The 13,439-nt window shown below is 42.6% G+C and overlaps 1 protein-coding gene across 1 annotated transcript in view; it reads left to right on the top strand.

Annotated features, from left to right (window-relative positions):
- Positions 1-3,213: 3,213 nt before the first annotated feature.
- IGSF22 (immunoglobulin superfamily member 22) overlaps positions 3,214-13,439 on the top strand; it is a 32,924-nt gene continuing 22,698 nt past the window's right edge. Inside the window, exons 1-6 of the mRNA XM_053393344.1 lie at positions 3,214-4,129; positions 6,765-6,898; positions 9,071-9,211; positions 9,455-9,591; positions 10,644-10,743; positions 12,445-12,484. Coding sequence (XP_053249319.1) covers positions 6,799-6,898; positions 9,071-9,211; positions 9,455-9,591; positions 10,644-10,743; positions 12,445-12,484 — 518 coding nt within the window. The 5' untranslated portion in view covers positions 3,214-4,129; positions 6,765-6,798. The remainder of the gene's footprint in view (positions 4,130-6,764; positions 6,899-9,070; positions 9,212-9,454; positions 9,592-10,643; positions 10,744-12,444; positions 12,485-13,439) is intronic.

The raw sequence follows: 13,439 nt of genomic DNA, 5'->3' as shown, positions 1-13,439 counted from the left end.
ACTTTGAATGACCTCAGCCTGGATCCACAAACCATATCACAAGGAGTTAGATTTGTGGATCAGTCCTCTTAACTGATACATATATTTGTGGTTCTTGGGCATTCAAAAAGCTTTTGACAAAGTCTCTTAGCAAAGATTCCTGGGTAAACTTAGCTGTGACAGGATGTCTCTTTATGTACGTAGTTCAAGAACAGGAAGCAGGATTAATGGAAGTTCTCACAACGGAGGTAAGTAAGAACTAGGGTCCTCCAAGGGTCTGATGTGGGAGCATCACTATTTAGCTTTCTCATCAATGATCTGGTATTAGGGGTTGACAGTGAAGTCTCGCAAGTTTGGTGTCTTTAGCAAATTATTTTAAAAAATCAAAAAGATTGTGAAAAGCTTCAAGCTGTTCTCTCCAAACTGGGTGAATGAGCAATTCACCTGCATTTGCCATTTTAGATAAGTAAGTGTAAGTAATGCACATCTGAGCTAGGGGTTGGAATCTTAACATATACTCTGATGGGGTCTCAGCTTGGAAGTGAAGGGCTAGGAAATGGATGCTCAGGTTGTGGTGGATAGTGGAGGACTGGAGGAAAGTTGCAATGTTTAGTTTAGGGAAAAGGCAAGTAGGGGGATAAGCTGAATAGCAAGAGATTCAAATAGACAAAAGGAAGAACTGTTGAATTTGCTTCCATAAAATGTAGGGATATGCATTAACTTAGACTGCTTTGCATTCTGTAGGGAGTGATTGCGTTAAAATGGCTTAAGCAGGCTTAAAGGTTGGTGGCTGTAGCTGAAACCACAAGAAATCTAGCAAGAGAACATTCCACTAAACACTGGATAATTTCCATTCCTTTCCATGGGACCTGTGCAAGAACTGCTCTGAGCCTCACTTTTAGATGTAGCCTTTTGTTGTTCATCTGCAGGCCTTGGGCATTGTTCCTTTAGTGCCAGCTTATACAGTCAGAAAAAAATTAGCAGATGGCATTTAGTCTAAAATACTTAGAGTTGCAAATTGGGCTGTTTTTGTGTGTGTTAAACTGCTCCCCTTTTTTGAAAAAACCAAAACCCTCCATACGCAATAAAAACCTAGTGTGGCAGAGAGAAGGATTTTGCTTTTCACATGACATGTTTTTTCCCCTGCTGTTTCTATAGATCCTTTCAATTCCAGAGCTAGTCACACTTCTTTGAAGACTCTCAGCCCCACTCACCTCACAGAGTGTTTGTTGTTGGGGAGGAAGGGAACAGAGAATGTTAGCCGCTGTGAGACTCCTTCGGGTAGTGATAAAGCGGGATATCAAATCCAAACTCTTCTTCTTCTTCTTTTAAAATGAACACAGCTAAGAACCTGAGGGAGAGGCAATTTCTGTAGCTGCATGTATGCCTTATACATATGAGAAGTTTCAGCGCTTGCTTGAGTCAAGGTTTTATTATTATGCCTGACCCCAGTTGAAGTCCCAGTGGCAGCTCCAAGACTTCTTCTCTACTCTTATAAGGTAACGTCTTTCTGCGGCGATCTCTCCCCCAGGGATCTGACAGAGAGCCCTTGGAACAGCAGCTCTTCCTGCTTTGCATAGTCATCTGCTCTTCCCGCGAAAACAAGCATGAGGGAAATGTGCTGCAGGAGCTAAAAAAAGGCTCCAATATAAAAGCGAGAAGCGATGAATGTTTCCAGTGGGGGGAAAAAGGGTGGTCAGATAGTTTCTTATTTGGTTATATTAGGGAAGTCTTGATGGTGTGGAGGGGGGCAATTCTTCTTTATTTTTTTAAAAGTATCTCTAGAACTTGGGTCAGAATTACTGAGTATGAGCCGCCACCAGAAATTGTGTCTCTGGGCCAAGTACGGTATCACTCCCTCCATAATGTGAAGCAACTTACCCCATGTTGTGATGTCATCCTGTGCATTTCTGTGCCTCCCCCAACCCTGGCAGCCAATGAAGTACAGTGAGGCTAGGGAACTGTATAATGTCATGATGATATGGAGCTATACAATATGGAAATACAATGATAAGTTTTAAGTTATGGGTGGAGCTCTACATCGCAAGAGAAATGTATTGTTCTGCCCCTAGAGGCCCTACGTAACTGCTTAGAAGTAGGCAAACTACTCACATTATATCCTTTTATTAGCTGACCTTCTGGTCAGCCACCTACTGGAGTTTGGCTTTGGAAATGGCAGACATTTTGTGATTAAGAGTGACATTTTTCAGTAGGAAAATTAATTTTTCTGCCTTAGCATGGATCCATGCTAGAGCTCTTCACAGTTTGCAATGCTTTCAGTTGCTTCCGTAATGAAAACTGAGAGGGCTGAAACAATGGCCATGATAAATGACATCTTGAGACATTTGTGAGAATATAAAACCCCTCAGGAAGCTGAGAAATATGTTTAAGTGAGGTGTATTGAAGCAACTCCAAATGAGGTTACAAGTGCCTTGCATGTCTGGGTATTGTCCTGGGAACATGAAAGATCCTGCTACGTATCCAGCCTGCTAATTTTTCCAGTGCAATTTCCCCTTTGGGCATTACACTCACATTGTGACGACCAGAAGAATATGGAACATCTTTAGCATCCACTGCAGCAACTTTCACATGATGAAATCCCAAAGTAGGGAACTAACTGGGACACATTATACAAAAAAGTTTGGGTCACGTGGTATTTCCTGGTACTAAATGACGCCTGGACATACTGTAATTTACTAGTGTCCCATTTTATACAATACCTCACATTTAATAGCTGAGCCACTCAACATGGCAGCAGAGAGCAATAGGCATGAATCACTCTGCCACTCTTGTTTTTCCATACTTCAGTTTTCCATATTTCAGCATCAATTTGTAGGTTGGGAGGAAATTAAGTCCCTGTGAAAATTCACCAGCATTTTCAAGTTACAAGAAAGGAGATTCTGACAAAACATCAGAAAGAACTTTCTGGCAGTAAGAGCTGTTTGACAGTGGAGAAGGTGGTGGACTTTCCTTCCTTGAAGGTTTTTAAGCAGAGGTTGGGTGACCATCTGCCACGAATGCTTCAGCTTAGATTTCTGCATTGCCGAGGGTTGGACTAGATGACCCTTATCGTCCCTTCCAATTCTATGATTCTATTATTTTAGTGTGCATTTTTCACAATTGATACATTTTTATGTGTCATTTTGCCATATAAACACGGTTTTGCAAGTAGTTTCCCTTAATAACATTAATTTCTTTTGTTACTTCCACTAAAATGTGCATTTTTATGAACATTTCCCCTAATACACTATTTTTGTGCATGAAATTTGGTTGGTGAACTTTGATTTGCATACAGTTTTTGGATAACATGAATTGGGTTCAGAATACAAACTCCATCCCTAAGTACCAGGAAAGCATCATAGAGTCTCTCCTTCTAGCCTTCATGTGAACAGTATGACTGTACTGAGCGACTTGGGATGGTATTCAGTGAAGAGTTCCTCAGAGTAGACCTGCTGAAATGAATGAACATGGCTAAGTGAGGTCCGTTAACTTGCCATGAGTAGAACTTAATAGGCTACCACCCCTGGAACCATGCACAAAAGAGCCTCTGATACAGATCACTAGCATTTCACGTGACGCTTTTCAAAAGTAAATGAAGCACATTTTGATAATGCCCTGCCACCGTATTACACAAAAGGAGAGGCAAAATAATCATCATGAGCCACTTTCTACAATATTTTTCTGTGTGTACAAATGTTAATATGGGACAGAACATAGGCGAAAGCCATTTTTAAATGTAAGTCCTAGTAAGGACCCCTTTTCAGTCATATGTAAAGTGTTGTTTTTTAAACCACTTAAAATAATTTGCTAGGCTTCTTTCTTTGATAACATGCTATATTTAATGGTTTTGCTGTACATCCTCCCTCTTTAACCTTAAGGGTCTGTCTTCTCATTCTAACTATGTGAAACTGTTGAAGCTGCAGAAATGGATGTAACCACATAGCCCACAGGGGGCCAGTGTTTATTTAAAGTTTGAAGTACACAGAGCCATATTTGAAATATGCTGTGGGACCCAGCTGTCTTCCAGAGTCTGCCAAGACTCTTTAGCCATTTCACATCTGCTACAGGACTCGGAAGAACTAACTGATGCTCCCTTAAAGTTCTGTTTCATAATAGAGACCACCAAGAATCTTGGTCGCCAGAAGAAAAGGTACGGTTTACAAATAATTTAGTTTGCCTCTTTTATTTGTTTGGATTCTAATATGTTGTTGCTGTTGTTGTTGCAGCTACTGCTCTTTTGCCTGTGTTTTATTTCTAAAAAATTTGAGGAGGGAATTAAAAAAAATTATATTTATTTTACTAGATGGGTCAAATTAATAATATTCTCAGGTTACTGGCATTTTGAAATTTTTATTTATTAATTTATTTCATAAGATTTATATGTCTCTTGATTGTAAAACAAACAAACCCTCAAAGAAGTTTGCAAAATGAATAAAATAATAAAATTATTGATAAAAATGAATAGTTTAAAACATTAAAAAATGTGGGTAGGGTTGTATTTAAAAAATAGGTCTTCAGCAGGGCACTGAAAAGTATACAATGAAAGTACCTGCCTGATATCAACAGCCAAGGAGTCCCACAGTGTAAGTGCAGCCACACCAAAAGACTCATTTATATGGAATAAGGCAACCTCAATGGTAAACTGGTCCCAAGTTGTTAGGGGGCTTTAAATACTAATAGTAACGCCTTGAACTCAGCTTGGTAGCAAACCAGCAACGTGTGCAGATCTCTGAGCACAGCTGTTATATGTTAATAAGATCTCACTCCTTTCAGTATTCTGCACTAACTGCAGCTTCTGGATCAAGTATAAGGGAAGCCCCACGTAGAGAACATTGCAATAATCCATTCTTGAAGTAACCAATGCATGAACTACTGTGGCAAGGTCTTCCCAGTCCAGGAATTGTAAAAGTCTAGCCACTGAGGCTAACTGGTCTTCCAGTGTCAAAAGCTGGATCCAGAAGTAGCCCCAGACTGTGAACCTGCTCCCCATCCAAGGTAGACAATGGCCCGATTTCTCAGGCACGGGAACTACTCACCCACAGTGCATCCATCTGGCCAGGATTCAAGCTCAGCTTGTTTTTCCTCACCCGCCTCAACGCTGCATCCAGTCACTAGCTCAGGGACTGTAAGGCCTCTCCTGATTCAGATGTTACGGAGAAATAAAGCTGAGTGTCATCAACGTACTGATGGCACCTTGCCCCCAAACTCCTAATGACTTCTCCCAGCGATAGATATTAAATAGCATTGGAGATAAAAGAGTACCTGAGGCTCCCCATAACCTAGCCATCAGGGGGCAAAGAGCACTCTCCCAGCATTACTCTCTGGGCTTGGTCCCAAAGGCAGGACAGCCTGATCTAAGGAGGGTCACAGCAGCAGCAAGTAGCACAATACAAATATATGGCAAACCACATGAGGAAATGGGGCCTCAACTGAATGTTTAGGTTGAAGATGAGTCCTGGATCTGAAAAGATGCGGACTATCTTCACACTAGTGGCAGGCTCTATCAATAATGTGCAGTGTTGTCATGGAAACTCTCTCCATGATCTGAGTGACAGATATGTTTGGTGGGTGGCTCTCAGTAGAAATGTGATTTAGAGGTTTGATATAAAACAAGCCAGCCAGCCTGTTGTCTGAAAACCATATGACACCAAACCTCATTGCTGTTGTCAGTTCCACCCGATGAACCCCCATCCCCGTGTACCAACCTATTATCCAAGCAACGAGGGCCAGGCTGTCCTGCATCAAGATGCCATGCCAAACCAGGCAGTTCAGGTGGTGAGGGCATATCTGACCAGTCTCTAAAAAGCTTCAATGGTTTTCCTGAGCTCCTAAACTCCTAGTCCTAAGGATTAGGATGCAGTTGCTTACTGGACCATCTTGTCTTTCCCCACAGTCCGCACGATCACTGTGATTATCTGAAGCTTCCCTCATGGTTGACCCCCACCTTCTTGGGTACTGATGGTGACCAGAAACAGGTTGCCGGGGTTGTGGTTCCTGGCTTTGGAATGCCCTCCATGGGGAGGCTGACTAGGTCCTTATTGCTATTATCATTTGGGCCCCACCTGGACCTTTCTCCTAAACTTATCAATCTTTTCGATCCTTTAAGAAGCAGTACAAAAATATGGCTCTTCCATCTTTATTATATATTGTTAGATAGAGTTGGCTTTGGGTTAAAGGTTGTGGAAGGTGCATCTAGTTATTAATAAATAAGTAAAATGCCAGTGTGTGGCATTTCCCCCTGCTTGTGGGAAAGGCTTTTTTTAATCCCATGGATTCCTCAGCTAATAAAAGAGAACTGAAAGAGGTTTTCACTTATTCTTCCTCCATCCAGCAGCCCCACCCCTGCCCCCAAAATAATTGCTTCTCACAGTTGCAAGACCCTCCAGCACAGCATGGCTTGCGATGCAGGGAGTCACAAGAGGAAAGAAGGAGCTGGTGCAAAATTGCCTCCATTTGTGGGATCAAAAGCCCTTTCCACAAGCAGAAACACACAGTTGGATGTTACCTGGTTTCTCCAGATGTGGAACATTACTAATCTTGACAAGAGCGGATGACAATAATTTAATGGGAGAAAATCAATAGGAGTTCTTGGGGGCTGCGGGCCAACCCTTCTCCCTGTTCCTGCTCACTCCAGCCATTGAGACCAGACTGGCTCCTCTCTGCTTTTCCCAACTGCTATATCACCTTACCCCAATCCTGCATGCTGTTTCATGGTCATGAGATGTGGGAGTGAACACTAGACTTGGTTTGACTGAGTAAAATGATCAAGCTTTCTATTCTTACAGCCCCTGAAAATACTGTAATCTGCAGAACGCCATTATGGCAACCGCCGTCATGCATATGGAATCTCACTCCATGGTCTCCAGCTCTAGCTCCAGCTCAGTGCAGCACATGTCTCAGACTACCACAATTGTGGGAGGCAAGTATTGTGACAATCTCCAGAAGCTCAGAGCATCAAATAATGTTGTTGGTCAATAAGGAACTAAATCTGTTGGACTCAATCCAGCTAAAGTCAGCTGTGAGAAAGGCTACTATCTCTAACCCTATTAATTATAATTTTTTATTGAGTTTATGTTGGCTGTAATTTTTACCCTGTAGTTTTTACCCCGAGAATTTTTTACAAGAAAGGATGATTTCAGAAATAATGACTGAATTAATGAATAATTCTGTCCACACTTATCTAGCTGTTAAGTCCCAATGAACTAAATGGGACATAACGTCTGAATAGACATGCTTAGGCTGGCATTATGTGTCCCACAGAAGGAAATAGAATTTGTTCTTCGTCACCATCGCCATTACCATCACCAGTTATTTACTGTTTTAAGTAAAGGAACCTCAGTTAGTTATGACTAACTCTAGCTGGTTAGAGCAATCTTGTGCTGATGTTAATATTTTGTTACATGTTTTCTACTTTTGTGTTTGCATTTCAATTTCCTTACATTTCTGAACAAATTGGTTAACCCTTTCTCAGTGTGTGGTATGGGAATGGGGAACCTCCGACCCACAGGCCAAATTTAACCCACCAGGCCTCCCCACGAGGCGTTGTTGTTTCCCTGCCCTTCTACCCAAAATGGGCCACACTTAAAACACAACATGAAAAACCGTTTCAAACAGCATACAAGCACAAACAATAATGTGGGTCCAGAAATATACATCATAGGTGTCAACCCTGCCCGCCTGTCAAAATTTGTCCCAGCAGGGATGGGCAGATAGGGAAGTAGCAACATGTAGTGCAACTGACCTTGTGCCCTGACTCCCATCATGCTGAGCTCTTCCCATCTTGCAGACAACTTATACCAGAAATATGCAGCTGGTAGATTGCAGAGCATTATTTTAAGTCTTAGCTGGAACTAACCTCCTGTGTTATTACCAAGAATTAGAGAATGGCTGAGACATTGGTGGGTGTGAAGGGTGTGATGCTCCCCTCAAATCCCTGACATAGTTTCCCATTCTCTTATGCACCCAGCATTAATTCCTTGCCCTTCCATTTAGAGTTCTCTGCAACCTTGTCCATCCATTATTTCTCTTTATATCTCAATATATCATTGCCTGCAACTGCCACTTCTTATTTTACCACCCTCAACTTCCTTGAGGTCTCTTGCTCCATTATTTATTATATTTATTGTTTATCTATTAAATTTATATACCACCCTTCATCCAGGACAGTTCATAACATAAAAATACCAGATAAAAACACAAAATACAGAATAAACATTTAGTTTGTCCATCCTTCCTGCTTATTCTTATGCATAGCACTTCCTCCTTTATGAATACCTAGATAGCCCCTCCCCTTTCTATCTTCTTCCACACTGCAGCCCCAAATCAACCTCTTCCATAAAGCTTTTGTATTAACCCCTCTATTGCCACTCAACGCTTATTACCCTTCCTTTCCACTCCCACCCATCACTGACTAAATTTATCTTGTAACCTCCTTGGTGTAGAGAGCTACCTTTGTTTTCGTTACTCTGTACAGCACTGGGTGCACTGATAAAGACAGATTAATCAATTAACCTGAAGAGTCTGTCACATTTGATATTACTTAGCTGCTTATATTCATTACAGTTCACACGTTACATCAGATCTTTTCAAATGTCTATATAAACTAGGAGCATCCTCAAAGTGAACACAGGAGAGAAGCAGATCAATGAAACACATTCGGTCCATTGCTCATCCCTCTGCTGCCATTGCTTATGTCAGAGGAGGGCAACCTGCGACCTGGGGGCCAAATCTGTTTTCCTGAAACCGTATCTGACATCAGGTGTGAGGCAGGTGGCTACTTTCACAACAAAAACCAGGATTGAGCCCCCATGCATCAGCTGATCCTGCTTAGTTTGGGTGTGTAACTCTCATGCGCACCCAACACCCCCACCCCCACCCCCAGAAAGCAGCATTTCTCTTTAGGAAGACACTAAAATGGCACAAGTCATTATTTTCCATGACTTGCTATGTGGACCCTCAGAGACAAAAATGGGGATTTAATTCTCAAAATAAGTTAATGAAATAACTGTCCACATACTACGTTCTTTTGGGAGGGGGAGTTGAAAACTGGGGAACCATTTTATATGAATAATTGTAAGTTTCTGCCTGGCAGAGGAGACCATTTCAACTAGCAAGAGCTCTTCTTCTTCTGCTGTGGAGTCTTTCAGCATGATCACTCGCTCCGTCGAGATACCTGCAGGGGAAAGCATCCCAGAATTTGTGGAGAAACCTCATCCGCTAACAGCCCCTGAAGGTGAGCAGAAGTAGCATTCATCTAGTCTATAAGCCACTTCACCTTCAAGGCATCACAGGCACTATCCGAAGACACAGAAACCAGAGCTAGCCACACAGAAACTCTGCATGCAGCTGCTCTTCCTCTAGCATTAGTTTGAGGAGCAGCAGATGGAATGGTTAATTTTGGCACAGAAAAGGTAGGTTGTTGCAAAATAGAATATCACTCGAATTTCATTTGATGCTGCTTCGAATTTACCTGCAGGAGACAAAGCTGTATTTCGAGCCAAAGTGAAAGGGAACCCAAAACCCAGTGTAGTCTGGAAAAGAGAAAGTGGGATACCAATCAAAGAAGGATCAAAGATGTTTTACGACAGCATCAATAAGGAATATGTCCTTAAGGTAATATGAGTTGCTTTGAAAACCCATTTTCTTACTATAACCTACTTCTCTGAAGTGTAGAGAGGGAAGAAACTTTTGGATTTCGATTTCTCATATTTTGCTTTTCCAGTCTTCAGTTCCAATCTTTCCATTTCTGCATCAGCTTGCAATTTTTTAAAAGAATGAAAATTTGTATGCATTGTTCATGCACGTTTCCCCAAATATTTCCATTTTGTATACAAAGCTACATTTTTGCAAACCATTTCCTCCTTATATAATGCATTTTTGCACTGTATGTTTATCTGCACACTTTCCCCAATATATGCATTTTTGTACTTAGTTTTTTGCTGGTGAGCTACATCACAAAATTTAGAGAGGTGCAACTTTTGAAGGTTAGCTGTGTTTTGTTTCACATATTGGCTCAGGAAGTGTGAATTAGGTGGGTTCGCATTAAAAAGTGAACTGAAATGAATTTCTGCTCTACATCAAGCTGAATGCAGTATTTTTCAACAGCGATATTCAGTGTTGCAATTTGAAATACTCACACTCTTTTTGGGCCATCAGCTGTGGTAACAGAGAGTTGCATTTATTAAGCTGTTCTTCTATGAAGGAAAAACATGCACAAAGCCTTTGAAATGACTTATTGGCTCATGTCATGTCATTATAGAGAGAGGAAGTCAAAGAGAAGAGCTAAAATCTCTCCAAAGAGCTCTCTTCAATCTTCTTGCTAGTTCATCCCTGAGAAGTGGCTCCAGACAAGTATGGAGCCAAGGCCAAGAGTGAGAAATCTGTGGTTCTCTATATATTGTTGGATTGCAACTCCCATCTGCCTCAGCCAGCATGGCCAATCACCAGAGATGATGGCAGTTACAGTTCAACAACATCTGGAGAGCCATGTATGAGAATAGCCCTATCTGGAGAAGCCCTATCTTTAGCAAGAGGCAATTGATTCAAATAAGCATGAAATTGACTCCAGATGCCTCAGTGTTTAAGGGGAGAGTTATGCTGGTTGTGTAAAATCTGCAAGTGCCCCTCACTGCCTGTTTTGTCTGGGTGCCGTGTCTTCTTTGCAGATGGAAAACCTCCATGCAGATGATGCAGACAATTACAAGTGTGTTGTTTCCAATGACCATGCTGACCTTATCTGTACTGTGTCCTTGACTATCAGTGAAAGTAAGTACCAAACACATACCTAATCTGAGTTCATGGGGGAAAGACACCGCATTATAGGGAGGAAAGAAAGGCCCTTGGAACTTTTACTAAAGTGGAATATGGAATGAGGGCATTGGAAGCCCTTTGATAAATGTGTAATAAGATATACAGGTGGGTCTCCTAAGCTACGCTGTAAACTGGTTCCTTGTTCCTAATTTATTTATTTATATTTATTAAATTTATATACCACCCTGTACCTGCAGGTCTGAGAGTGATACATAGGATACAATAAGAATATAAAACTAGAAAATATATTATCAAAATAAAAGCAAAACCAACCCAATAACCCCCCCCCACACACATTTTAATAGGATGTCAGTCAACCAAAGGCATGGTTAAAGAGGAATGTTTTACCCTGGCGCCTAAAGGTGTATAATGAAGGTGCCAGGTGAACTTCCCTGAGGACAGCATTCCACAGATGGGGAGCCACTGCAGAAAATGCTCGTTCTCTTGTTGCCACCCTCCAGACCTCTGGTGAGGAGGCACATGAAGAAGATCCTGAGAAGATGATCTCAGGGTCTGGGTAGGTTCCTATGGAAAGAGGCGGTCCTTGAGGTATTGCAGTCCTGAGCCGTTTAAAGCTTTATAGGTCAAAACCAGCACTTTAAATTAGGTCCAGAAACTAATTGGTAGCCAGTGCAGTCGAACCAGGATGGGTGTAATATGCTCAAAATGTATTGACCTGGTGAGCAACCAGGCTGAATTCTGCACCAGCTGAAATTTCTGAACCATCTTCAGAGGCAGCTCTATGTATAACTCATTGCAGTAACCTAACCTTGAGGTTACCAGAGCATCGACAACAGTAGTTAGGCTATCCCTGTCCAGATAGGGGCGTAGCTGGGCCACCAGCCAAAGCTGGTGGAAGGCACTCCACGCCACTGAGACCACCTGAGCCTCAAGTGACAACAAAGGATCCAGGAGTACCCTGAAGCTATGAACCTGCTCCTTCAGAGGATGTGTAACTCTATCAAGAACAGGCAATCTCCTATCTGTCTGGTCTAGGAAACCACCCGCTAACAGTGCCTCAGTCTTATCTGGATTGAGCTTCAGTTTGTTGGCCCTCATCTAGTCCGTTATTGAGGCAAGAAACCAGTCCAGCATTTCCACTGCCTCACCTGCAGATGTAAAGGAGAAATAAAGCTGAATGTCATTGGCATGCTACTGACAACATACTCCAAACCTCCAGATAACCCCACCCAGCGGTTTCATGTAGATGTTAAACAGCATAGGGGTTAGGATCGAGCCCTGCAGAACCCCACATTGAAGGCTCCGTGGGGCTGAAAAACATACCCCAAGCAACACCCTCTGTGAACAACTATCCAAGTACAACTGGAACCACCACAAAGCGGTCTCTCCCCCCCCCCCCCAGTTTGGACAGCCACTCCAGAAGGATACCATGGTCGATGGTATCAAAAACTGCTGGGAGGTTGAGGAAAATTAACAGGGACATGTTTTCCTTGTCTCTCGACAGAGGTCATCATACAAGGTGACCAAAGCAGTTTCTGTGCCAAAACCAGGCCTAAACCCCAATTGAAATAGATCTAGAAAATCAGTTTCTTCCAAAAGCACTTGGATCTGGTCCATGACCACTCACTCCAGAACCTTAGCTGTCTGCACTAACTCTCTTCTTTTAATTTTCTTTCACTTTTTTTGAACCAAAAGGTGAAGAAAAGCTGGATTTCAAAAAAATGTTGAAGAAAAGGTGAGATGCTCTCCCCCCGCCCCTCCCCCCAATACACCTGTGGTCAGTTTCCAGATCTTTCCCCTGCATGGGTTACAAAGAGGACCAGCCCAAGGAGTTTTGCTGCCTGAAGCAAAGGGCAAGAAGTTTCCTCCTCCCACTCCTGTTCCATGTACAAAAGCCCAGCAGACTGCTAAATCTTATCTCAACATCCTCCATTGCATCCCAAGGGCAGTGGCCTAGATTAGTGGATGCAGGATAGGCTGCATAGCACATGCACATCCACTCTCTGCCTCAATATTTGCCTCCTGAGGCAGCTGCCTCACTTTGCCTCATGGTAGGGCTGGCCCAGGTTACAACATCATTGTGGGTTGGTTGGTTGGTTAGTTGGTTGCTGGGCTGGTGGCCAAGCAAGAAGCAGTATGAGCACTGCTCTTGCGTGAGTGAAAGGCCATGGCAATGAGAGAGGCCAGAGCATGGCTGTCCCTGTGGATTGCAAACCATGTAGGGGTCATTTTTTTTCTGTTTGCTTGTTCGCTTTAAACTTTTTATGCCACTTCTCTAACATACGCCTGTCTTCCACTGCCTCCCGCAGTTTTTTGACCAAACTGTGGGAGGCAGTGGAAGACAGGAGTGCCTGGCGTGCTCTGGTCCATGGGGTCACGAAGAGTCTGACATGACTAAACGACTAAACAACAACAACAATTATGAGTGGTGCAGGGAGGGAGAAGGAGTCCCAAAGTAGCTGTTCCATTGTCTCTGTCTCAGGCCATGGGTGGGGAGTGGCCTGTCAGCCAGAAAACACAGTGAGCAGCCAAATCTGAGCCAAGAAACAATCTGTTACATTTCCTCAGGGAGATCAGTGAGGAAGTAGCCCAACCACATAGATCAGAATGTTCTCTGGCAAGAAGAAAAATATACCCATAGATAAAGGAAAATAGTTTGGGGAGGATTTGTCTTAAGACCTCCAAGCTGG

Source organism: Podarcis raffonei, chromosome 1, assembly GCF_027172205.1.
Source record: "Podarcis raffonei isolate rPodRaf1 chromosome 1, rPodRaf1.pri, whole genome shotgun sequence".
NCBI lineage: Eukaryota > Metazoa > Chordata > Lepidosauria > Squamata > Lacertidae > Podarcis > Podarcis raffonei.
This window is presented reverse-complemented; position numbering and strand designations above follow the sequence as displayed.